At 43.3% G+C, this 27,670-nt stretch overlaps 1 protein-coding gene and 1 long non-coding RNA gene across 4 annotated transcripts in view; one reads left to right on the top strand and one right to left on the bottom strand.

Annotated features, from left to right (window-relative positions):
- The window catches only part of PDLIM3 (PDZ and LIM domain 3), a 34,481-nt gene extending 23,198 nt beyond the window's left edge, over positions 1–11,283 (bottom strand). Inside the window, exons 1-2 of one of the 3 annotated variants that reach the window (XM_006128461.4) lie at positions 11,013–11,283; positions 669–820 (exon numbers count right to left, since the gene is read on the bottom strand). In XM_006128461.4, coding sequence (XP_006128523.1) covers positions 669–820; positions 11,013–11,105 — 245 coding nt within the window. In that variant the 5' untranslated portion in view covers positions 11,106–11,283. The remainder of the gene's footprint in view (positions 1–668; positions 821–11,012) is intronic. The other 2 variants (XM_006128462.4, XM_006128460.4) reach the window with 2 other exon arrangements.
- Positions 1–27,670, top strand: part of LOC112546681 (uncharacterized) — a 141,124-nt gene that overhangs the window by 41,722 nt on the left and 71,732 nt on the right. The gene's annotated exons all lie outside the window — the stretch shown is intronic.

Genomic DNA, 27,670 nt, shown 5'->3' on the forward strand with positions numbered 1-27,670 from the left:
GTCTTGGGCGGTCCCGCCACCCCGTCTCCCTGGTCTGCTGGGGGGGGGGTGCAGCTAGTGCCCCCCCCAGCAGACCAGGCTTTTCTTGCCTACCCCTGGGGTAGAGCAGCTGGGGGCTGCCGGGTTGGTCCCGCAGTGCCGCTCTGGACCATCCCGGCAGCACCCCAGCTGCTCTGCCCCAGGCGTCCTGATTCAGCCGCTGCTGGTCAGTTTCAGCAGCGGCTGAATCAGGACGCCTGGGGAAGAGCAGCTGGGGTGCTGCTGGGTTGCTCCAGTAGCACCGAGGAGCCACGCTACTGGAGCAATCCAGCAGCACCCCAGCTGCTCTGCCCCAGGCGTCCCCAAGTCAGCCGCTGCTGAAACTGACCAGCGGCTGACTACAGGAAGCCCGAGGCAGAGTTGCTCTGCCCCAGGCTTCCTGGAATCAGCCGCTGATCAGTTTCAGCAGCAGCTGACTTGGGGACGCCTGGGTTTCTTAAGTTGAATCTGTATGTAAGTCAGAACTGGTGTCCAGATTCAGCCGCGGTTGAAACTGATCAGTTTCAGCAGCGGCTGACGCCAGTTCCGACTTACATACAGATTCAACTTAAGAACAAACCTACAGTCCCTATCTTGTACGTAACCCGGGGACTGCCTGTTTGTTGTGGTACATACATTTAATGAATTACCTCTCAATTTTGAGACAAAGTTGATGTGATGCTGCTTTAATTCTTTCCTGTGCATCATTATGAGTCATGTTCTCTGTACCATAGCCATCAATAGCTAGAATGACATCACCAGGACTTAAATTGGCCGCTGAAGCTTTGCTTCCTGGAGTAATCTAAAAGAAATAAGAAAAATTATTAATGTATTTTGCATCAAAACACATTTGTGAATCTCTAGAAGTAACAATAATCATAATTTTCATTTTTTAATACTATATGTGTGTGATGTGCTAATATTTTATCAACTATGGGGCTTGTGACAGGGCACTTGCCCTGCACTGGCCCTTTAAGGGCAAAACCCCAGCCTAGAGAAAGTGCTAGGAACAAAGCCCGAGCTGAGGCAGTTCTAACTGATGAGGGCCAAGCTGGAGCTATACAGGGGGGAACTGACAGCTGCTCTAGAGAGAGAGCAGTGAGAGCCTGACTGCTAGGGAAGCAGTGCTGGAGCAATCCTGGGGAGGCAAGGCAGCGCTAGGGGAGCTCTGGCCAGGCAAGCTCTCAGGCTTTAGTGCCTAAGGAGGAAATCAGGATGCTCTGAGAAAGAGAGGACCTTGGGAAGTGAGCAGAGAGAACAACCACCACCCCTGGAAGGGGGGCTCAGACACAGGTGTTGGCACTGACAGAAGGCAGTGTCTGGAAGAGGACGCTGTGATCCAGGAGAAATGCAGGGAGACACCACCTCATAAGAGGCATCCAGTGACGCAAGAGAGCCTATTCTCAGGACAGATGGTTGGGGGTGCCAGGGTGGTTAGTCAGCCCCATCACAAGGCTAAAATGTAATGTAATCTTCCCAGCTCCCACCCTTCCCTACAGTGTGGCAGCTTCCCGGCTCCCAGCCCCTCTTCCAGGAGCCCAGGTCCTGCCCCCTTCCCCATCCACAGCACAGCTGGGCCATACACTGGGCTCCCTCTTCCTCTGCCCCACAAAACACCAGGCTCCTGCTCCTTTCCCTGCAGCGCACAGGGATTCTCTGATCCTGGAACATCTGTGCAGGACCATGGATGTTGCTGGACCAGACAGTCCCGGTTTATAGAGGTGCTGCCTGAATCTACAAATAATTTCTCTCACCTGGGCCATATCTTTAAAGGGAGTCTGACTAAAATTTTAAGACACTTTTCTTGAAATTATTAGCTGTATTCCCATTATGATTGTCCAGATCTAAACAAAATCTGTGAGGTTGATCCTTTTATCTCCTCTATTCTTTGCCCTGTCAGGGTAGTGTTCCTCCATTTCTTGAATTGGAAAAGGGGCTTTCACTATACACTTGCAAGAGTCTCTTTGGGCCTATTGTAAATTGATAACAATCCTTTCTGTGGCCAGTGTGGTCAGAGTACTAACATTTAACTGAACTGTTTAATTTTTGCATTATTACCAGTTTCCCTTTATTTTACACATCAGATTTATCAGTTTTTCTTCAATAAGGTCCCAAAGTAGATCAGAATCTCTTCTTTCTCATACTTATGAGATACACAGCTGTGCTTCCCGGGCACATGGTGATCCGCTTTCATTTTCTATACAGCAGAAACTTTCTCTTCTGGACACTGCTACAAGAAAAGATTCAAGTTCTGTGGCAAATTCCACATTATTTCAGTGTGTATTTGGATTCCTTTCGCTGATCTTCCAAATCCAGTTGAGCATTTAAAAATTGGTCCATTGCCATTTTAGTGTTGAGAGCCTCAATGGTGTCTGGTGATGCTAAGACCATAAGTCTTTGCAGGTTCTCCTCTAGCTCAGATGATATTTTTTCTTTCCTTCTACATCCGTGGTCCCCAACACGGTGCCCGCGGGCGCCATGGCGCCCGCGGGGGCATTTCCATGCTCCCGCCAGGTGCTCGGGGCTGGCCTGGCACCGGGCGCATGGCGGGGGGAGCGCCAGCCCCGGGCGCGCGGCGCATGGCGGGGGGAGCACCGGCCCCGGGCGCGCGGCGCTTGGCGGGGGGAGCCCCGGGCGCGCGGCGCTTGGCGGGGGGAGCGCTGGCCCCGGGCGCGCGGCGCTTGGCGGGGGGAGCACCGGCCCCAGGCATGCAGCTATGGGGGGGGGAGGCCGCCCCCGAGCATGCGGCTATGGGGGGGGGCGCAAGTGTCCCTGTCCCCTGGCGCCCGGTGGGCGAACGGCCACGCCCCCTGGTGCCCGACAACCTCGAAAGGTTGGGGACCACTGTTCTACATCTATCTCTAGGCTCTTAGCTGTACTGTGGCCAACTCAGATTGATGACTAGCACCAAATTACATGTCAAGAGCTTGTGCCAGGTCTGGCTAATGCAGTCTCTTTTTCTGTGAGTAAGTTCTGTAGCATAATGAGAGTTGGGCCATCCAAGTTGGTTGCTAGTAACCCCCCTTTCTGTCCCTCCTCTCAGACTCTCCCCCAGCAGGGACAACCTATGCCTGCTGATAATGAAGAGGCAGAGTGAGGACAGCCAGATTCAGCAGAGTTATTGACCATGCTGAATATAAGCTAACCAGCAAATCTTGGGGGGCATGTGACTCCAAATGCCCCTCAGTGTGTTGCTGTTGCCTCCCAGGAAGTTGTTTTGTTATTTGAGCTGTGACAATTCGACTTCTCCCATCTGAGCATCTGTGGGTTACAAAAGGAGCAGAAAATTGTTGTAAATGTCTGGTATTACCCAAGTCCCCTGTCTGGCTCATTTCCTCATCCAAACAAATACATTACACTGTGGTCTGTGATCCTTTGATATCCTTCTGGACCTGAATTTTCAATTCAAGTCCATGCTGCAACTAATCTAAGCAAGTTCCAAATTTGCCAAAGCCTATTTGAGTTCCATTGTACCATGGAAAAACTTAGTCAGATTGTTGTTCACCTCATAAATCTATTTTACCATTCTAGTCTGCATGAGTTGCCACTGGGTTTCCCAGTCAGTTCAAGTTTTTTTTAGTGCGAGCTCCACCAGCAACCTCGTTTCAACCTGCAAATTCACTCTCAGCCCTTTCTGGGAAAAATTTCAGATCTTCATTTATGTCTTGTCTTGATTCCTTTTGTGAAGTCTCCTGCTGCTATTTGAGATCTTGTTTTAAATTCTGCTGACCATTTTTTATTTCTGCAAGAACCTCCATTATCTGTTGCAGCTTACTTAGTTCAAAAGGAATACCATACCACCAGCTCAAAATCTCTGTTTGGAAACAGGATCCCACCTCTAATACCAATTACCCATTTTTGACCTGTGCTGCTTGCTAAAAATGTAATGTCTAGTTTGTTGCTTCTGTTGGGGAGTAGAAATAGGTGATAATTAGGAATTTTTCGGATGCAGTTTTGCTTATTTATGAAGAATGTGCACAATTTTGTGACTGTGAATCGGGAACAACAACAAAAAAGCCATTTCTGACCTTACCACTTTTTCAGTCAACACCAGATCCAAAAGATCTCTCTAAATTTATCCATGGTCACATGTGTTTACAGGCTACTGATTGGCTTTCCCTGCATCCTTCATCCATTCCCAATTCTTGTCTGTTCTCAGTTTTTGTGTGTTTTCACACTGCCCTGCACCAGTTTCACTGTGACTCCTCAGCCCACCTGCTACTAGTTTCTGGGCACACTCTACTGTGTGGTCTCTTGACTGTCTCTTCAACTATTTTAAATGGAGGACTTGTTCATACATCATTTTGAACAAGGTTTCACCCAACTCATAACTTTCCCAATAGTATTTTGGCATGGTTTCTTTCATGATAAAGGAAACACTCTTTAAAACTGATGGTAGCTAGTCAAGTATTTCTTTAGTGACTAGAAGCAACTGTTATCTGCAAAGACCGATAGCTATGATTTGATTCCAAAGCATGGGGCCCGTGGTGGTCGCCACAATTCTCTGCACCCTAAGGAATGACTCTATTCCTAGCCATCTTTAATGGCCTTCCGTCTGCCTCTTTAGGACATTTATTTTTACATTACATTACATCCTTTCCGTGCCAGAGTTGGCACAGGGTAGACAACACTAGTTTGCTCCATATTTTCTGGTCATTTGCTATTGCTTTCATATGGTGTGGAGAACACTTTTTCTGCCTTTTCTACTAAGGGTTCCCATTAAGATTTCTTTTGGGTACCCACTTTTTTACACCGGTTGGTTTCCACTTGGCAACTTTATGTGGGAGTCTACATTAGGAATGTAGAAGGGTAACCATATAAATGGTTAACCAATGAGCTTGGGATCATTGGTTAATGTTTACAGTTACATGCAGTCTCCCAGTAGGTATGGGGAACTGGCTTAAAAGCTAGCTCCCAGAGCACACTGGCTCCCAGGAACCGCCTATTGCCCTGTGCTGCTGCTTCTGAAATAGAGGTATCAATCCCCAGGAGAGAGCTGGTACGCACAGGGCAGTGGCTTAAAAGCTGCACCAGCTCCTGGGGGTTGCCACCCTATGTGTAACTGTGTAACCGCTGAAAATTTCTGTGGTTATGGTTACTTAATTATGCACCTTTTAAAATCCCTAGTCTGCATGATAACATGTGCTGTATATGCTCCAAAAATGTCTAGAGGTTTCGTCTGATTCTGGTAGAGATGAGCTGCTGGTTGGTGATTTGTCAGATCTCTTTGTTGGTGTTCAGGTCTTTCCCTCCAGTGTCTGGAATTTTTCATAGATGCTGATTTTTGAAGTTGTCTTGTTTTCGGTCTCATTTTTTGGTAGATCTTCCGTTTTTCAGCTACATGTTAATACTAAGATTATTTGAATTGAAATTTCTGAGGTTTGTCCTAGTACTGTATATATTTGCTTTCCATACTTCGTTGAGTTTCATGAATGCTATGGATCTTTTTCTTATTGATGTCACTTCTTCCTTGAGGTCTCCATTGGCTAGCATGATGCCCATGTAAATGTACTGTTCTATTTTCTTGATGTTTTTGCTTTCTAATGTGATGTTATTGCTTCATGTCTAGCCTTTGAGGCAATTTGTTTAGATTAAGGAAAGAGAAGTGACTTTATAGCAAGAAAATTATTTGTAGGGCTACTACTCGAAACTAGTCTTAAACTTTGTGTTTTGGGTGCTTATCCTAAAGAGAATCTTACACCTCTAATTTGGAGACTATGGAATTAAAAGTACTGCAAGATAGATATTACAAAGATGGAAAATATGTCTGTCCACCTACAGCATTTTCTGTCCCATGGTAATGTGTATATTACTCACTTCTTTCTCAAAAGGAATACCTTTTGCCTTTTGCAATAAACATCTATAAAAACTGTTTCTAGATGACTGAATCCGTTTGATTCCAATTCAACTTTTTATACAGGATTACTTTTTTACTTACAAGATAAAACAATATTACACAAACTACCAAATAACAAAGCAGTATATTTACTGGAATAATTCATCTTTGTGGAATTAAGTCCTTTGGAAGCTGCCTATAGAATGTCATAGGAAGTAGAACATTTAACCCCTCAAATTTGGAATTCCACTATTTCTCTCACTATATTTGTCACAGAAGTGTGTATGTACACATGTGGTGTGTATACCCACATGCACACACGTAATAAAGATTAAAATTTTTCAGAGACAGATATTTTATTTAGAAATTTCTTACACCGTTGTCCCCTTCAACATAAACCTGTTTTTCCCAAGAGCAGGAGTAAGAGCAGAGTGAAGCCACTGACAAAGGGGAGAAATTATTTTGTATTAAATCTAAAGACTGCAAATCTGTAGTTGAAATTTAAAAGATGTATGATAATAGTAAAATAAAAATTTGCCAGAGAGGAATTTCTAGTGATATCACTGACAGAAAACAAGGATTTTCCTTTGGAACACAGTACCAGCAAGAAACCAAAAAAATAAAACAGAAACCAGTACAGAATTAGTGCATATTAATATATGCATGGTTGCTATTTCTGATGCACCTATCACCAGAGTATCTAGGTGCCAGATGATTTTGAAAGGTATTTAGGCCTTCCTCTACTCAGCTTTGCAGAGCCTAAGAGAACTAGGTTTTTTATAAATGGATTGAAATCAATGAAAGTATAGACCTAAATACTTTAGTCTGGTGTACTGGCATAATATCTTGGATATTTCAGTAGGCTAGATTTGTAGTAACAGAACTTAAAATCCACTTTTCATATTTTTATTAATTGAGATCTAAGTCTATAAGACAGTGTACTAATTTTTTCAAAACCTGCTATCTACATTATATGTAACCAATATTTGAGCATGCAAAAGGGCATTTAGGTTACAAATCCCGACTTTACGAGTGTAAATGGGTGATTTGTGAGGCATAATTTATGCATCCAATTTTAAACATCTGGCCTGGGATTTTCAAAGGTGCTCAGGGTACATGTATTCAACTTTCACTGAACTTCAATTGGAATTGGGTATCTAGGTCTCTTGGGGTGCGTCTACACAGCAGGGCTTAACTCAAAATAAGCTATGCAAACTGAGTTAAATTAATTGTGTAGCTTATTTAGAAACAACTTATTTTGAAAGTGGGAGCATTTACACAGCACTTATTTTGAAGTAGAGCACTCTTCCTCCAACTTCCCTTACTCCTTGTTTAATGAGGGTTACAGGAGTCAGAGTAAGAAGTCTTCCAGCTTGACAGTATTTCATCATTATTTCAAAATAACTGCCTGCTATGTAGACGCGGACTAAGTTATTTCAAAATAATGTTGTTGTTTAGATGTACCCTTAGTCCCCTTAGTCAATGTTATTGTGTGTTTATTGCTCTTCTGTGCTGTGAATATATAAATATATATCTTCTCACATTAAAAAATAAAGGGGAGAAAAATATGGATATATCAAATATTGCAAAGATTTTGGTGATTACATAATAACTTGATTTACTCACATGGGATAATTTTCTTCAATTATATGATTTGGAGAAAAACATTTTCTGTCTGCAGTGCTTTTATTCTATCTACTGTATTTTAAATTGCTCTGAGACAAAGAATTATGAATACTTCAGAAAGACTCTTTTGGAGAGAATAAAAAAAAAGAAGAAAATGCGTTATAGGTGAAACAGAAGTAACGTATATACATAGTGAGAAGCCATAGAGCTTTAGCAGAGCATTAAGACTGTGAAACTATGAAGTTGATAAAAAGTATCTCCTTCCTTCCTCAAGTATAGTTTTTACAGGTATCAATAATACACGTACGTGTACACACACATACTGATGTTGTCCCTTATTTCCAGGCACACTTTAGGCCTACCCTAAGGAAAACTGAAATAATTTCATTGACTTCAGTTGGGCGCTTTAGATAGGTTCCATAGACATGTATAAGCGGCGAGGAGTCCTGTGGCACCTTATAGACCAGTGGTCCCTAACGTTTTGGGGCTGCCGGGCGCCTGGGGGCGGGGCCGCTCACGTGCTGCGCGTACAGGGGCGGGGCCGCTCACAGGCCACGTGACTGGGGGCGGGGCCAAGCATGCGCCACACGCCCGAGGTCGGCACCGGCATGTGCTGTGATCCCGGGCAGAGGCTGCCCAGGTTCCGTGTGGCCAGAGCCGGGGCCGGGGCCGGCGCAGGCATGCGCAGCACACCCGGGGGTGGGACCAAGGCCAGTGCCAGCGCCGGTGCCAGGGCCGGCAAGGGCACGCGCAGCGCCCCCGGGGGCGGGGCCAAGGCCAGCGCCAGGGCCGGCAAGGCCACGTGCGGTGCACCCGGGGGCGAGGGTCAGGGTCGGCACCGGCACGTGCGGTGCACCTGGGGCCGGGGCTGGCCATGCGCCCGGGGCTGGCACCTGCCGCACGCCTGGGGGTGGGGTCAGCCCAGATTTCTCCGCGGGCGCACGTAAAGGGCCCGGCGGGCGCCATGGCGCCCACGGGCACCGGGTTGGTGACCACGGTTATAGACTAACTGAAGTGTAGGAGCATAAGCTTTTGTGGGCAAAGACCCACTTCGTCACATGCATCTGACGAAGTGGGTCTTTGCTCACTAAAGCTTATGCTCCTACACTTCAGTTAGTCTATAAAGTGCCACATGACTCCTCGCCGCTTTTGCAGATTCAGACTAACACGGCTACCCTTCTGATAATAGACATGTATGTAAGTTAAGTCCCAAGAATTTCAGTAGCTGTTTCCATTTTTCTTATTAATGTTTTGCTTCTTGCTTTTTATGTCTTTATGGCCTGCTAATAAACACATTCACTTAACTTCTATAACTAGCCTTTCTTGAATATCATATTCTGGTTTTACATTTGCTTGAAACAGTCAAGAGGATCGTCTTACTGTGTTTGGTTAAGAAAATTACACATGGGTTTTTGCCATGATATCTGTTTTCTAAACAGGTGTACGATAATCCCTGATAGCCTTCCACATCAATCTGTTACACCACTAAATAAAGATTTCTCTGATTTAATAAGGGGTTTTAGCCAACTGCAGTTATATCTGCCAAAGAATTTTAGTTAGAAGAATAATTGAAAAGATACATTATAATAAACTATCAATTTCTGCTTACTATTTTAATGGTTTAAAGTATTTCTGAGGAATATTTTTCTTGTCATTACGCTAATTGGAATATGAATAAATAATTGTTTATTTTCATTCTCTAAATTAAGTGAATATCTTGTGCTTTTCAATCCTGGAAGGAGCTGAGCACTGCCTAAGAATCCGTGTGCTCACTAATTTGCTGGAAACTCTCAGCACTTTGCTGCTTGAACACTGAGATATATGAAAAATATCTAGCGTGATTAGCAGGAATGGGTCATTAATATCAAACAAAGCCATCATTAAAACATTAAACATTTTATTTTAATACGTATTTTATATCAACAGTTCTTGTGCTTGAAACACATGATTAATGAACACTGACATGTTGCTACAAACCAGCAGCTTTTTGTCCAGCCCATTCTGTAGGTATGATGATGACTCAATGGCAAAATTATTTATTCCTCAGAAAGTTACAATACACGTAATTGATCTTTTGTTATAGTATAATTTTAAACCTCATTGCACTTAGTCTAAACAAAGGGAAAATTTAAACCAGACACTGCTAAAATAGTTTTCACTAGAGATAATGGAAACAATGTTCTCCTTTTAAGTCCATAAAAGGCAATGAAAATCCCAATACAGCTGGACATTTTTCACTTTTTTTTTACTCAACATGTTTTTTTTTCCTCCAAAGTTTTCATGTAATATAACAAATATTTGTCAGGTAAGTTTATATAACACCAAGCTAATTGAGATTATTTTAAGGGAAGAATGGTATTTCAGTTATGATGGTATAAGTGTTGAGTAACTCTGTTGAGCTATATGGAGTTGCTTCAGATTTATACTGTGGTAGTTTACAGTATAATATTGGTGCTTACAGTTTCTACAAACTACTGTTTAAAGTACTTTTACCGCATGGCTTCATCAGAGATATTTATTCAAGTTCTGACACTTATGTAATACTGAGTCTCAGTGCAGTACTATCAGATCTATGTTGATGAAGTGAAAGACCAATGAAATATGCTTTCAGTACATGCAAGTACTGTAAACCAGCTAAAAATAAAGAATGTTGATGTGTTTTATATATATCATGTAAAGCCCTACATTTAAACTAAGTTTACCTAATGGAGAGGAAATGTATTTTGCTATTTAAGAATGTAATATAGATATTTATGTATTACAGTCATTTAGTCATTTCAGTCTCTGAAATAAATACCAGTTTTAAGAATAGAATACATAGAGGAGGGTTTGTGTTCCTAATCCTCTTTAAATGTGAAGTATTATAAGAGATTAATATTGAGTATCACTAAAAGCCACTAGTTAATGCATAGGATTTTCTTGCGTGTTCATGGTGCAATAAATTTGTAATAAATCACTGATGTAAAATTGATGAAAACATAGAACTGTACATGAATGTCCAATGTACAGATCTAGACTTAGTTCAAGATTGGTATTACAAAACTCTTAACTCACATTGACATGAAGATTAGTGTACAAAGATCCAACAACAAGGAACAGCTGTTAAGTCCCCCTCTCTTCCAAGAATCACTGGCCAGTTACTGGAATTGATGTGAGCTACAATATGGTCAGGATATTAGGATGGACTTTGGCTCCCTGTGGGTCCCAAACTGGAGAGTGAAAATCTGAGAACTTTGGGAAATCACACTCTCCTCTTACCTTGCCATTGTCCCTTGACACTGGAATTTCATTTCAGAGGTATGAGCCAAAACTGAATGAAACCCTTTTTACCTGACACAGCAGTCTCAATTCATAAACACATAAAACATTTCAAAACTGTCAACTTCAAACTAATCTATAAATTAGAACAATACTAATAAATACAATCTACAGCTAGTGCACTTATTTATTGCTTCATTCAAGAAAAATAAAGAGCCAAAACTAAAGCAATGTTAAAAATAATAAATAAAAAGGAAATGGAAAGCATACCTACCCTGGTTATGATCAAAGGCTGGTTAAAATCTATCCCTCCTGTCAGCCTGAATCCCCAAGGAGCAGGTCCTGGGAGAATAACATTCTGTGGCATTGTGCAGCAGTTTTCTGACAGTTACTATTGGATTATTTTTCTTTTCTCCAAAGCTCAGTGAAGGCTGAGCTGCAGGAATAAAAGTTCGGTTAGCAGTGTCTTTTGCAGACTCTCTATACCTCTAAAAAGTTTTTTCTCATCCCACAGCTGCAGAAACAGCACTTTATCCCTGCTCTTGTATGACGTCAGCTGTCTCTTGTCTCTCCACCCACAGGGAGGGAAGTACCAACTTTGGTAAAATAAAGTCTTGATACTCTGTGGAGCTCATAGCAAATAGCTCTACTTTATTTGCTACTTCACCCTGTACAGCCTAGCTACTCATTCAGTAAGCTTCAAGTTACAACTTCCTATTTCTTTCTTAAAGCAACCTGGTCTCATTTTGATGTGATTGTATTACTGTCTCTGTCTTTGCTTTGACCATATCACAGCATCATCAACATTTCACTTAACCAGAAATATTGATGTTTAACTTTCTCCCTTGTGAATGATCATTTAGCATTTTAGACGGCTTATGATACAGTCATTTACTTGACCACAAAGTTTTCTAGGTCTTCATTTATTGTTTTTGGCTATATGTTTTGTATAGTGTTCCCATACAAAATGTTTCACTGAAATTGAAAATTTTTAAGAGTGTCATAGATATTTCTTATATGTAAACTTGGAAATAAAATTGTAACTATAGTTTGGTCCTCCCTGGTCTGGCACTGTTGGGACCTGAGTAGTCCTGACCAGGTTGTTTGTTGGACCAGGGGAGGTCAATTCTCTCCTGTTGGCTGTCCCACTCTCAGGCTCCCAAAGGTGGGGCTCCTGCTTGCTGCCGCCGGGGCTTCACCTGATGGGGCCACCTGGATTCCGCCAGCCCCACTTGGACGCTGATGCTGCCTCGCTGACGCTAGGAGTTCCCCAACCCCACCAGGCCCTGTTGACACCAAGGAGTTCCCCGACCCTGCCTGGCCTTCATAACGCTGGGGAGATCTCCGGCCAGGGCTGCCCAGCCCACTGCCATTGGGTGTTTCTTGAGGTTACTCAGCTGAAGTCACTTGGCCACCATTGGCCCCACTTCCGGGAACAGTCCTGCTGCTGCAAGGGCTTCCCTGAGGCTGCCTGGCCCTGTTGCTACAAGGGGTTCCCCAGGCAGGGCAGGGACTCCCCATCTGTGGGCTGGCCTGGCTGACACCAGGGGTACCCTGGCAGGGGAGGTCTTCACTGCCCCCATTTCACTATGCTCCTCCACCATTTTCTGGAGGCCTCGCCATGTGGTCCATTCAGGGAGAGGTGCTTAAAACTAGGTGGACCAGGAGAAAAATTAGGTGAGCTGGGTGTGGGGGGAGGGGTGGGAGTGGAATCAGTGGTGCACATAGTCATCTCTTTGCTTTTGTGGGAAATTTCCTTGGATTTCTTTCTTTTATGCTGAACACAAAGGGAGCCTGAGAATGAAAAGAGGAGGTGATGCGATTAGGGATTTGTCAATTTTCTGCATGGCCCAGCAGCCTTTTCAAAAGGGAGCATACCACAGCCCCTCCTGATAGGATGTCAAGTGCGTGCATCAGGAAGTAGAGGGATGATTCCACAAGATACTCACATATCAAGATGATGGATGTGGCATAGAACCCAAGTGGAATTCGAATCCCCTCTCATAGATTTTATACATGGCATGAGTATGTATTTTACCATGTATTTTCACCCGTTGTTTGTAGTCCATCAATCAGTTTTGAATCCATAGGAAAGAGCTCATATCAAAACCAGTTCTAATCCATTTTATAAGAGTTTTTTATATTATGTATTAGATATTTTACTAAAATACCTACATATATACTCATTCATAAGCTGACATTTTTTGGAAAAAATTCCACTGTGAAGAGTGAGTGTAGGTTTATGATCGGATTCTTCCCGAGTTGCAGGAAGCAGTATGGGTGGAGGGACCTGCTGGCTGCTGACATGGAGCCTCTGAGCTGAGCTGTTTGCTGTTGCCAGCCAGTGGCAGCTGAGAGGCTCTATGCCTGCAGCCTGCATGTCCCTCAGCCCACGCTGCTTCCCATGGCTCCCAATGGCTAATGGGCCCCTGCCTACTGGTCTTCTACTTTGGTTGCATGTACCTCAGCCATACAGTCTGCTCTGCCTGCCTGCCTGCAACTGGGATTCCAGCATGTCCCTCAACCTGTGCTGCTTCCCGAGCCGGACAGGGGCTGCTCCGTGGAATGTTGGAGCAGCCTCTATCCATGGAGAGCTTGGGCCCTCCCATGGACAAAGGCTGCCGCCGCCCTGTGCTGCTGCTTCTGTGTCAGTGGCAGCAGCATAGGGTAGCAGGTGGATCCCCTGCATACTCTTCATTTAAAACTTTGACTGGCAGGCTGGGACTGAGCCAACTTGCAAGTCCGAGTTTTAAATGCAGAATACGCTGGGGGTGGTGGTGGGTGGTTGCTGTGGTTAACCAGGACCGCACTTGCTTATTTGTTAATTTGTTAGCTGACTAGCTGGTGACAACCTGTGACAAAGTGGAGGATTTTTGGGGAGTTCAAAGGGGTTGCATGCAGAATGGGGGCACTCCATGTCCATTGCTGTTACTGGTTAACAAGGTGAGGGGAGAGGGAGTTTGTTGTTACAGGGACTAGCACAAAACTGGAGACTCCAGTGATTGGTGACCGGAAGACCCAGATGAGATGGCACAGCTGGTTCTGACCAATGGGAAGACAGTGGATGGTAGAGAGACCACAGTGATCTGACCAGTGAGTTTAAACAGCTACTATGAGAACTAGAACTTCTCAGTGTTAGTTTCTATATATTTGTCTTTCAGTTTAGGTCAGTTTTTACATAATTTATAATAGAAATAGGTAAAAGATTTAATCGGTTGGTGCAGAGTAGTTTAGGACCTGTGGCAGTAGCCACTGCAAGCAGGGATCCCCACAGCTGGGTCCTGCTAGGCAGTCCATGGTGGGTAGCAGGCTTTTCTGGCCCTGGCTGGCCTGGTCACGCTGTGCCATGGGCATGTGGGCAAGTGGCTGTTCCGGCTCCACTGTGCTGTGGGCATGGAGCTGTTACCACTGGCCCAGCCCTCCAGTTAACCAGTTACCTTGGTGAGCATTCTGGTAAGGCTAATGCTTACGGGGTAACCAATTAACTTTTTACATCTCTACTTTTGATCTCTTTCTTCATGTTGTGCCTGCTTTGCAGGTGTGGCATGGTGGCCTGCCTGGGCCCAGAGCAGTTGTTTAACTCCTTGTTTACTGGATCGGAATTTGAATACCCTGTTATATCATCCCAGAATGATATTTGTCTTTTTTTAAATTTTTTTTTGCAATTGCATCACTTTGTTGCCTCATATTCAATTTGTGATCCACTGTAACCCCCCATATCTTTTTCTACAATACTATTGGTTAGCCAGTTATCCTCCGTTTTGTGGTTTTGCATTTGATTTTTGCCTTTCTAAGTGAAGATCTTTGTATTTGTCTATGTCGAATTTGATTTGGTTGGTTTTAAACCAATTCTCTAATTTATAAAGGCCATGTTGAATTTTAATCCTGTCCTCCAAAGTACTTCCCCCTCTCTTCAAGTTTAGTGTTATCTGCAGATTTTACAAGTATGTTCTCCACTTCATTATTCAGGTCATCAGTGAAAATAATGAATGGTACTGGACTTCCGCAAAGACCTCCATGGGGACTAGATATGTTCTCCTTGACTGATAGCGAACCACATATAACTACTCTTTCAGCATGTTTTTCAATCAAGTGTGCACTCACTTACAGTAGTTTCTCCTAGGCTGTATTTCCCTAGTTTGCTTATGAGAAATTACTATAAGTGAGTGCATGTCCCCACGTCTCCAGTTTTCTAAACTAAGTATACCCAGTTCCTTCAGCCTTTGCTCATATGTCTTACATTCCATCAGTTAGAGCAGTGTTTCTTAAACTATGTGCTGCGAGGCAGTCGGAGATGTGCTGTGGAGAAAAACAGAATTCAAAATGGTTGCCCTTGAAGGGGCAAGTGACCTTTTTTGTCTTTTCCCTGATCCCTTTTTTTCCTCAATAACTCCCCCCCCCGACTTATTTTTTTTCTCAATAAAAAATTCTTGTTGTTCCTCATTAAAAAAAATATTGTTTGGTGTTCCTCGGTCTTAAAAAGTTTAAGAAACACTGAGTTAGAGCATTTTCAACACTTACCTGTGGATCCTTCCCAGTTTTTCTGCATCCATTTTATACAACAGTGACCAATATTGGACATAGTATTCCAGCTGAGGCCTAGCCAGCATTGAGTAGTGTGATATCCCCTCTCATGACTTGTGTACTATACTTCTATTAATGTAAACCAAAATTACATTTGCTTTTTTTGCAGTAGCATTGAATTGTTTATTCATATTGAGGTTGTGATCCACCACAACTTCCACATCCTTTTGAGCAATGCTATTGCAAAGCCAATTATCCCTCATTCTGTATTTGTGCATTTTGGTTTTTCTTCTCTATGTGTAGTACCTGACATTTGCCCTTGTTGAATTTCATTTTGTTATCTATAGCTTAGTTTTCCAATTTATCAAGATCCCTTTCAATTTTAGTTCTATCCTCGATACTGTTTTCAATTTTCCTAGCTTTGTATCATCTTCAGACTTCATCAGTATGCTTTCTATTCTTACAGGGTCATTAATAAAAATGTTAAATAACACTGGGACAAATCCCAGTGGAATCCCTTTTGAGACCTCCTCCAAGCTAGCGTAATTCCATTAATAATTACTCTTTGCTTGCAGTTGTTTATCAAATTAAGTATCCACTTAATGGTATGACATTAATTATGAGAATGTCATGTGAGACTGTGTTAAAAGCCTTTCTCAAGCCCAGGTATATTATGGCCATTACATTTCTTCTGTCCACCAAAGCTTACTAAAGAAGTAAATCAGGCAGGTTAGGTAGGCATGATTTGTTCATGGTAAATCCATGCTGGCTGCTAGCGATCAGCACTTCATCCTGCAGGTATTTGCAAATGGAATGTTCTGTTACCAGTTTGTGCTGTTCTCCTCCTTAGCAATTTGTCCAAATTTCTACTTTTTGAGGTATTGTTTTTTTGATTTTTAGGTAAAGAGTTCCTAATGCAGGTATATTTACCTACTAGTATTCTTCCTATCTTTCCTTCCCATCAGGATAGCTTGCTGCTTCACCTTTAGTATGGTCTCTTTAAGATACATACAGTGTTCCTGAACTTCTTTTTCTCTTTCATTTTCTACCAGTTCTCTGAGCTTAAGTATGCTTTTTTGAAGTCCATCCTCCTTATTCTGTTTAATTAATGATCCTTAATGTTTATAAAGTACTTTGAGAGCCTTAAATGAAGGATTCTATATACAAGCAAACTGTTGTATTATCACGTACACTTATTCATGATATGATGTTTCCAGTAGATTTACTGTGGCAAAAGGAAAAACTGTCAAGTGCTCACAAGGCAAACCATATTTACTGTACAAAAGCAACTTAAAACGTATTCTTTAATCTCTTTATCTTTGAAATACAGGCAGTCCCCGGGTTACGTACAAGATAGGGATTTGTAGGTTTGTTCTTAAGTTGAATCTCTATGTCAGTCGGAACTGGCGTCCAGATTCAGCCACTTCTGAAACTGACCGCCAGTTCTGACTTACATACAGATTCAGCTTAAGAACCCCAGGTGTCCCCAAGTCAGCTGCTGCTGAAACTGATCAGCAGCTGATTCCAGGAAGCCCGAGGCAGAGCAACTCTGCCTCGGGCTTCCTGTAGTCAGCGCTGGCCAGTTTCAGCAGCGGCTAAATCAGGACGCCTGGGGCAGAGCAGCTGGGGTGCTGCTGGGTTGCTCCAGTAGCGCCGGTCCTCGGCGCTACTGGACCAACCCAGCAGCACCCCATCTGCTCTGCCCCACGCGTCCTGATTCAGCCGCTGCTGAAACTGACCAGCAGCGGCTGAATCAGGACCAGAGTAGCTGGGGTGCTGCCGGGTTGGTCCAGTAGCGCCCAGAGCGGCGCTGTGGGACCAACCGGCAGCGCCCCAGCTGCTCTGCCACAGGCGTCCAGAGAAAAGCCTAGTCTGCTGGGGGGGGGGGGGGGCGCAGCTAGAGACCAGCAGACCAGGGAGACGGGGAGCAAAGCCTCTGAGGACGCCGGCAGCGGGACAGCCGCGGGGCGTCTGGGCTGTCCCGCTGCCGGCTTTCCCCGCGGCTTTGCAAAGCCTCGGGGAAGCCGGCAGCGGAGCAGCCCAGGCACGCCTGGGCTGCCTCGCTGCCCGAGCCCCCCTCCCCCGCGGCTTTGCAAAGCCTCGGGGAAGCCGGCAGCAGAGCACTGCCTCGCTGCCCGAGCCCCCCCGTGGCTTTGCAAAGCCTCCGGGAAGCCGGCAGCGGAGCAGCCCAGGCGCGCCTGGGCTGCATCACTGCCGGCTTCCCCAAGGATTTGCAAAGCCGCGGGGGGGGGGGGGGGGAAGGGGGGGACTCGGGCAGCAGCTTTGCTCCGCGTCTTCCTGGTCTGCAGACCAGGGAGACGCGGAGCAGCTTTTCTCGCCCGGAGTACACGGGCGGCGGGACCACGAGGCCCCGCAGTCCGTGTACTCCGGGGCAGCCCCGTTCGTAAGTGCGGATCCGACATAAGTCGGATCCGCGTAAGTCGGGGTCTGCCTGTACTGTAGTTTAAATATTTATATTTTGGATTAACTATAGAAAGGTAGTAAGTGCTAATTAATTTGTGCAGTCTGTCCCAGACTGTTTTATTAAACTGCATCCTCGAAAAAGAGTTCTGTTTACTGAAGTTACCAGGACAATAATTGTGCTTGCCAAGCTGACCTTCTTATACTGTCAGCACTGATTTGTTTTAGATCTATAAATGAATGGAATTAATTTTATAAATATTTAAAATATAATTTAAACATAGTTCTTCTAAACTGACATGGGACTTTCTTGGTAGTTTTCAGTATCCTTTCTGCTGGGTAAAAAAGAATATATTTTCACTGTAAATAAGACACTTTAGTCATAAATCCTTGAAATATAACATTAATCAACAACCATGCTGCATCTGCCAAGAAAATACTTCTCTGTTTTAATTGATATAATGAGCCTCATTTATCCTCCTCCTTTCCTAGCTTATTGTCCCATGAATTTACACTTACAGTATCTAATATGCTGTGAGTGGCAATCTGCATTTTCTCTGTAAAAGAATCTCTTGGTAATCTTTTACTGGTGGTTTGCAACAGATTTTTTTTAATGTGCATTGAAATCCAGGACTTTCTTCAGAACATGCAATAAACTCCTGGATTTCCCATGTATATTTTGTAGTCTACCATGAGATAAGATTATCTCCACAAACAAATGCTGTAATAATTTGTATGATTGTCTTCATTTGTTAACAGAAATGTAAGAGTTTTCTTGTTTTTTCCCAAGAGGCAGGCAGACAGGAATTTTGAAACTTGCAATTGTTGTTTCATCTTCCATGAACAAATGGCTAATGAGATCAGTAGGTTTTTTTTCACCTTGTACAGGCAGTCCCCGGGTTACGTACAAGATAGGGACTGTAGGTTTGTTCTTAAGTTGAATTTGTATGTAAGTCGGAACTGGTACATATTGTAGGGGAAACTCTAGCCAAACATTTCTCCAGAGCTCAGTTTTATTCTCCCACACCTCACTTCCCTCAGTCCTTTATTCTCAAGCTGAGGTGTCTGCTGAGAAAAGCCGCTCCGCGTCTCCCTGGTCTGCTGGGGGGAAGCAGCTAGTGCGGGGTTGCCTCACCCCGTTTGTAAGTAGGGATCCGATGTAAGTCGGATCCATGTAACCTGGGGACTGCCTGTAGTTTTAGTCTAACATTTTAGCAGTGGTTACTATGGAAGAGTTAGCTATGCTTACTGGGTCCTGACAAATAGGAACAGCTGAAAGACAAATATGGCTTTCTGTTTTCATTAAGAATGGGCTGCAAGCCAGTCAGCAGCAGTCACAGAATACAACTAGTCAAACTGAGACCTTTGAGAGTTCTGGCCTGCATTGTAGTTATTCAGAATGAATCCCTGAGTTTAACTATTATTATAAGAAGTAATTTTATAATTTTGATTTAATCTTTTTTTTATTAAAGGACAGAAGATGTACATAAAAGAAAAAGTTTGAGGTGAATTTGTCAATTCCTAGCATCAAACTTACAAATCCTGTTTGGGTTATGTGATTATTAGAACACTTGTCCTGCTTGGTTATTTTGAACAACAGCATGTTAAGGAGAATCTGTACAAGTTTCCATTTCCTAACTATGCAGGCAACTTATTTGGAAGGGAGGTTTGCTGAGAAACAATTGTCCTTCTCTACTGGGGTCTGGCTATGTTCAAGATTTATTACACTGTTTTATTGTCTTGTTAGGTGTTCTGCCTCCCAGGAAACAAATGTTTATCTCTATTCCTTGCCTAGATACCTTTTACCACATCACTTCACTAAGCAAGGTACTTGCTATAAAGTGATAATATTTCAGTTATATGAGCTGTCACCTTATTATTGCCTTGCTGGCCATAAAAATAAGAAAACATCATGAGCAAGAGAGACTATCTTGCTTACCTTAATGAAACCATGTATTCCCATTTATGTTTATCATATTTTCACATATTTTATCAGGAGTGGTGATTTTAAAGGTATATCTGACTTTAGAGAAGGGCTAATCTTGTGTTTTGAATTAGTTTTTAAAATTTGTATTTTTTTTAGTTGTGTAGATTTAAAATTTTGTTTGGGGTGTTATAGTCAGTGGTCTACAGCTAAGATGCTACATTTATAAACTTTTAAGTGACTTCAGTGGAAGATGTGGGAGTTTGCAACCTCTGAAAATCAGACCACTGGCTTAAGTGCCTAAATAAGGATTTGTGTCCTACATTTTGTTTGGAAATGTTGGCCTACGAATAAATATCTCCCTGCTGTTTCGGTGGGATATGATATTCTTCTCTTTCTTTCTCAAAATGTGTTTAGCATTTTGTGCTATTAAATGGCTGTCACCTTTCAACTCAGAGATGACTTCATTTTAGCAGGGGAGGAAAGGATCACTGTGAATAGTTTGTAGCTAGCTTCTTGGATGAAAAGTGCTATATAAATGTCACTCCTTTTTATTACTTTGCTACCTCAGACACACATTTTGGACACTTAGCCTCTTTTATGGTCTTTAAGGAGAGGAGGACTGATGCTCATCTCTTTACAGATCTCCAGTATTTCAAGTAAAAAACAAACAAACCCTATCTATAACAGATTAATGTGTGTAAGAAAAAACCTGTAGCAGGTCTTGAACCATCCAGTATCTGGTACGTGTTTCATATTTCAGTCCAGTGCACTTACCCTACAGCACTACTCCACACTGAAGGAAGCCTGACTCAGGGTCATTAAACACTCTGGTTTTCTGAGTGAATCACAGCTACAGATATACTTGTGTTAAATAATTCTGTGGTGATCTAGCTAGAACAACATGTTCAGTAACCTCCAGTGTTTCTCATTTCTTATCTGTGGTGCTGTTCTCCAGTTGTTCGTTTAGCACTAAACTATCTTGTGGAGGCAGCCTGATTAAATAGATGACATTATGTCCATTTTTATTGGCTTGGTATCAGTCTGTTTATGAGAGTGTGGTTCAGAGTTTCTGCAGTGATGTTGTATCATTATACAGGGGCCAAAATGGGATTTAAAAAGAGTAGGAATATTGTTAAAGGATGGTTAATGGATGGGATTTTAAAATGGGCCTAATGATTTTAGAGGCTCAAGTTTCATTTGACTTTCTTAAATCACATGTGTTCTTAAATCACTTTGGTGGAATTTTCAAAACAGCTTGATATCTTGCTTACTTGCTCATGCTTTTGTTTTCTCTTGCCCTACGTAGTTCACATGTGAGTATACAGGCCTAGATTGTTCCCTGCCCTTTCTCATGGTTGACCCATGACTGGGCTAAAGAGAGAAAAACACTGTCCTCTGATTCTACATTCCTTCCCCAATCTGTGGCTCAATAAAATCCAAGGGAAAGGGATTTCTCTACTGTGGAGCCAGCCCACTGACACATCAGTTATTTGATTGCCTCCAAGATACCTGGCAGTGAAGTTCCTGGTAGACCCATACTATTCTTGCATCTACAGAGTGGGCCTATTGGAGAGTAATATATCTCTGACTTGTATTCCTTCTTTTGTTTTTATTTTGTGCAGAAATTTGGATTTGGAACAGGATTCAGTGCTGAGAAGTTCAGCAACTCTTCTCTTCCAACTCTATTATGTACCCCACCTTAAAAATTTTCAGTATTCCAGCAGATGGGTATCTGTAATGGTTCCCTTGTCCAGAAAAAGAGTAGATCCATGTTCCTTTGTGCAGATCTGGATTGGCTGATCTGAAAATAATGCTAAGAAGAGATACCTGTCAGCAGTGGTCATTTAAATATCCAGAGGCCTCCAGATGTTCCCTAGTAACTAAAGTTTGCTATCATGCAAGATTTTGTCACTTGAGTTTTTGTGTGTGTATAATGTTCCTTTTTGGGTTGTTTTTTCAGGTTACTTTTTCCGTTCCTGTATTTAATGATATTTTATTAATCTTTTCCTTCAGGAATACCATGAATGACTAACTATTGTTTTTATATACCTTCCAATAGCACCTAGAGACCACAGCTGAGATCAGTGTTTGTCTTAAGAGACTTTTTTTTATATCTTACATGGGGTGGGCAAGATACCTCTAGCAGGCCCACAAAGCCACCAGATCAGGTCAGCGGATTCCTCCCTACTGGGACCCTTAAGCATGCAGCAGCCACTGTTTTAAACACAGGGCTGCTCTGTGTGACTCTGCTCTGGAGGGAGGGAGAAGCTTCGTGTGATCTCCAAGCCCAATCCTCAGCTCCACAACAGACCAATAGGAACTGCTGGAAACATCCAGCCAGTAGGAGCTGAGAGACTGGCCTGAAGGATGGGGGCAATGCAAGCCTCTCCCCACCTCCTGGAGCTGAGAGCCACATGATGGGAGCAGCCGGTATTTTCAAGCAGTCTGGGCCTGCAGCAGACTGGGAGCCTAGCCTGTCTTGGGGGTGCTGCAGGGCTGCTGGCTGGGAGACACTTAGGTAAGTGCCTCCCAGCCAGAGCCTGCCTCTGGCACTCCTGCCCCTCTCACACTCCAGCTCCCTCTCCAAGGTCACCATCCAAACCCTCTGCACCCCCCTGCCTCAGGTCACAGCTCCCTCCCAGACCCTGTGCCCCCCTTGTAAGTCCTTCCCCCAGGCCAGAATCCTCTCCTGTACCCATACTCCCTCCCTGTTCCAAAACGCAAATCCCCTGACCCAGGTCACAACCCAAACTCCCTCTCAGACCTCATACTGCCTTCTGCACCCCAGTCCCTTATTCCATGTGTCCTTCTGTACCCAATCTCCATCCTAGACCCCACGCCCACTCTACAGAAAAGTGCAGCCCTTAACCACTTTCCAAAATCTTAGAGGAGACTCCCCACCAAAAATTATTGCCCACCCTGTCTTACACAATTAGGCTGTGTCTACATTGGCCCCTATTCCGTAATAGAGATGCAAATGTAGCACTTTGGAATAGGCAAAAGAAAGTAGGAATAAGAGATCCTCCGGAATAGAGCTTATTTTCCGGAGGATCGCGTCCAGACTGGCGCTTTTCTCCGGCTTATCTACAAGCCGGAAAAAAGCAGCAGCCATGAAAATGCAGATCCCGCCGGGGATATTTAAATCCCCCGCGGAATTGCCTATTCCAAAGTGCTACATTTGCATCCCTATTACGGAATAGGGGCCAATGTAGACGTAGCCTCCACGTTTACACAGTCTGTCATACACTCACAAAGGTGAAATAAAATATACAGTGCTTGCTGGTTTTATAAAACACCATTAATAATAGTAGGCTGAAAATATTACCAACCTTGCTTTTTTCCCCTTTGTTTTAGTTTTCACAATCCATAGAATTTTTCATTTTTGTGTTCCTTATCACAATAAATGGTATTTCTAAAATATAAAAATAGTATCAATGTCAGCACATAAAATATTTAAAAATTGGGTTTCAAACACAAGATAAAACACACTAAATAAATTTTTCAAAGGTTTAGTTTCTTCTTTGCAACAAGTCTCAGTAGACTGTATTGTGCAGTAGCTTCCTCTACGGCCGCTCCCTGAGTTGTGAACGGTCGAGTTACGACCGTTCACACTTACGACCAAAGCTCCCATGGAGCGGTTATAAAGGTGGTCCACGAGTTACGAACGTGACGTGCAGTTACGAACAGCACAGTTACATGTAACTTAATGGGGTCCAAGTTACGAACAGATCGAGTTACGGCCAAATGTTTGGTCTGTAACTCATAGAGAGGCTGTATAGAGATATGCATCCAGTTAGCTGGCATGTACGCCACCTACAGGCCATTGACATGTTAGAATAGTTCCTGAGAACTTTGGTATTGTTGGGATTTTGTGGTTCCCAGAGAGTCAGGTGCTGGGCAGTATCAAGGGTCTTTGATACTTCAATTCAGTTCAACAAGACTTTATTCAATGTGCACAAAGGGAGAGCCCCTGGTACTAAAATCAGCCAGAGACCCTCGAGCAAGGAGCCCCTCCCCTTGCTGTTTTATAGCACATGGCAGTTACATAAGAGGTTACCTAACAAGTTATATAACACAAACTTCTAAACCAATCAGATTCAACCTTTCTATATATGGCTTTGTTTGTCACATGCTTGTACTTGTTCACTCCACATGTTGAGTTTACCTCCCCTCCCCTTGGCCTTTTCTAGACTGTTCCTAGGGTGGTGAGCCACAGCATGCTGCTTTATGCATACCTACTTTCTAAACCACATTTTGTTTAAAATGAACACATGCATACCCTTCAGTATCTAGGGGCATACACTCATGAATCATTCCATCTGTGCTTGCACATTCTGCTGATAATCTATTATATTCATGCTGTCTACCACTGGCAAGAAAATGATTTTTCCCAAAAGAAACTATTGACTTTTCAATGAAAGATCAAAACCAAAAAAATGTAATTCGAAAACTGAAAACCAAAAACTTTGACTTGGATATACCACCATTGAATCTCACAGGAGTTATCATTTGTGTGCTTCATGACTCATTATTTTCTATGGCGTGGGTTTCTGGCTAGACTATGTCTGCCATGATGCACTATGGTATTTTGTCTTGTTGAACTGCTGCAGTGCATCATGGGACTTTATGGCAGCAGTGCATCATCAGTTATATGGTTTTTTATATAAATTGAAATTTTCCACAGAAAGCAAATAGTTTTCCCAAAAAATGTCAAAAACAGTTTTCTGTTGAAAAATTGTTCTGACAGAAAAGCTCCAAAGTGAGTGCACGAACCTTCTTTATAAGGCAAAACAATTACTTAAAATGCTAAACTTCATCTCTGTTTTATCTTTGCAAGGTACTCAAGTGCAATTATATATAACTGGTAATTAATCATTAGCACATGCAGAAATTTGATTTGTATTTTCATTAAATTGTTCTTCAGGCATTAGTTAAAATAATGTGTGTTACATCGTCTCTGCTGGAGGGGTGGGGTCAAGTTGCAGTAGTTCGGGACCTGGTTTGAGCCGGGACTGCTCAGTCTTGTTCGCGCTGGGTCCCTGAGCTACCCTCACTGCCTTTTAAATGTATTAAGAACCAAAATGGGGTAGGCTCTTACTACATTTAAAAGGCAGAGCTGCATCAGTCCTGGCTCACATTGGCTCCTGGATCCACTTGTGCTGCAGCTCTGCATTTAAATGTAGTAAGAGCCCAGAGCTGCAGTTTTCCTGGAGCTGGCACGAGCTGTCCCCTTCCTGCTGGGACAGAAGACCAATGAATATGCAGAATCACGAATAGTATATGTATAGTAACACATCTTTAGAAATACTCTTACCGAAATTGAGAGAACATGTTTCCCCTTGAGTGGACCTTTTGTACTCTCCATGGCTTTATGAAGAAAGATATTGATTGGTTAGTGGATGTTATTCAGAAGACTACCACAGTAATAGTAATTGTTCCAGGATATTTATAGCCAGGATGTAGAAAAGTGCTTTTTTGTCTGACACTGAATAAAACCATCTTCTGTCTTTACATACCCAAAACTAATCTGCTTGCGATTGGTATAACACACTGAAAGAAATGTACATTTTCTAAATATCGAGGTACAGGTTAGCTGCTGCCTGCTCCCTGCCTACTAGCATGCTGATGAGGCTTCCTGCTCAGGCACTGTTAAGCTCTTATTTTCTAAGTTTTAGTATGGTAGATTCAACTCTTGATCTAATTTATATTCACTATACTATGTTATGTATTCAGTGATTTTTTTTTATGCACATCTTTTCACTGTCTGATCCTAAAAACCTTTTTAGATTTGTAAAAGCTATTTCTTAAGTTGAGGTATTGACCAACTGATCTTCTACAGTGACTGAAGTGGTTAGTTATGTTAATGTGGCTTTTTTATTATAATAAACAAATGTCAAGGAACTGATATTGTATTATGCCATAGGAACAATTAGACAAGAAACACCTATCTTTCACAGATGTGCTTTGTTTAGCTATTTCTATTTTGTTTGTCAATTGTTCAGGCTATTCTAGAATCTAGATTATGAATTCAACTCCATGGGTAAAGTCTTGGCTTCACTGAAGCCAGTGGGAGTCTGACATTTGACTTCATTGAAGCCAGGATTTCACCCTACATATCTGTAGCTGCTCTAAGAGAAAATATTTATAGCTGTGATCTAAGGTCCAACTACAGCTACTTACCTCATAGTTAGCTGATAGTTCTCATCTATTTCACATTAGATAGTGCAGTGCTTTTTCCAATGTTTAGGAAGCACCTCATGTTCTTATCACACTTTGTACATTGGCATTTAAAAGCAAGTAATAAATACCAACCATTACAAAATGTCATGACAACATTTATGCCTTGCTGTAGTTGCTGGTAACAGCACATGTTCATATTCTGTGTCTGTGGTTCAGTTCAAAATATACCATTATTTAAAATTTCAGTCCACATCCTTTTGTTTTTACATAGCCTGTGCTTTCCACACAGATGATCACATCAAGCTCATATAACAATTATATTTCCACCATACTTTGTGGGAACTTTGTGCATATATCTGAAAAGAAAGGATGGAAAGTTTTATTTTGGATTCAAAGTGTGAAATCTACCCTTGCATAGAGGGTAAGCATGCTTAAATGTCTCTTAAGTCAGAAACTAATTCATATTCCTTGTGCAGGTGCTCTGCAAAAAGGTATATTTCACCCTATTAGCAAAGAGATAGTTGTCCAGCACATGCCAACAAGGACAAACAGAATAAGGTCTTGAAGGTTGAAAGGGGCTGCCCTATGCAGGTGTTTAGCATTTCATTGGAGCCTTTTCTTGGGAGAAGTTTTGGAAACTATTCCAAACAGGCTTCTAGGTCATATAATTGGCAGTACTGACAAAGAGATTACATGTGCCTCCATGGATTAGCTATCAATCCTTCAGTCTGGCTTCTTTACCTCAGGGTTGAGGCATGATATTTGGGCAGTACCTTCTCTATGGACAGAAGTTGATTTCAGGTTGTCATGCTCAAGTCTTTTTGGGGAGTCTTAAGTGCTTTGAAAAGCCTGCTATTAATAATGCCTAGCTTTTATATAGTGCTTTTCATCAACAGATCTTGAAGTGTTTACAAAGGTCAGTGTCATATCCCCATTTTACAAATGGGGGAAGAAAACTGAGACACAGAGAGGGAGCCTAAATCTCATAGAAAGTCGTCAGGACTTCAACTCCTAAGGCCCAGATCCTTTAAAGTACAGTAAACTTCCAATAATCTGGCACCTTTAGGACCCAGGGGGTGCTGGATTATCAAATATGCCGGACTATCAGAAGGGGGGCTATGAAGGGTCTGGGGTGGGGTGGGGGAATGCTACCCTAGACCCCCTCATAGCCCCCCCTTCCGATAGTCCGGCTCTGCCCCAGGAGTCCCTGATTCAGCTGCTGCTGGTCAGTTTCAGCAGCGGCTGAATCGGGACGCCTGCAGCAGAGCAGCTGGAGTGCTGCCGGGTTGGTCCCGTAGCGCCGACCCGTGGCGCTGCGAGACCATCCCGTCAGCACCCCAGCTGCTCTTGGGGATGCCTGGGGCAGCCGGACCATTGGAGCTGCTCTGCCCCCAGCTGTCCCCGATTCAGCTGCTGCTGAAATTGACCAGCGGCTGACTCCAGGAAGCCCGAGACAGAGCTGCTCTGCCCCAGCTTCCTGGAATCAGCCGCTGATCAGTTTCAGCAGCAGCTGACTTGGGTACACCTGGGACAGAGCAGCTGGGGTGCTGCCGGGTTGGTCCCCGCAGCGCCGAGGAGCGGCGCTATTGGACCAACCCGGCAGCACCCCGGCTGCTCTGCCCCAGGTGTCCCCAAGTCAGCCGCTGCTGAAACTGACCAGCGGCTGACTCCAGGAAGCCCGAGACAGAGCTGCTCTGCCCCCAGCTTCCTGGAGTCAGCCGCTGGTCAGTTTCAACAGCAGCTGAATCCGGATGTCTGGGACAGAGCAGCTGGGGCACTGCTGGGTTGGTCTGGTAGCGCCAAACCTCGGCGCTGCGGGGACCAACCCGGCAGCACCCAAGCTGCTCTGTGCCAGGTGTACCCAAGTCAGCTGCTGCTGA

This window comes from Pelodiscus sinensis, chromosome 5, assembly GCF_049634645.1.
Source record: "Pelodiscus sinensis isolate JC-2024 chromosome 5, ASM4963464v1, whole genome shotgun sequence".
Classification (NCBI taxonomy): domain Eukaryota; kingdom Metazoa; phylum Chordata; order Testudines; family Trionychidae; genus Pelodiscus; species Pelodiscus sinensis.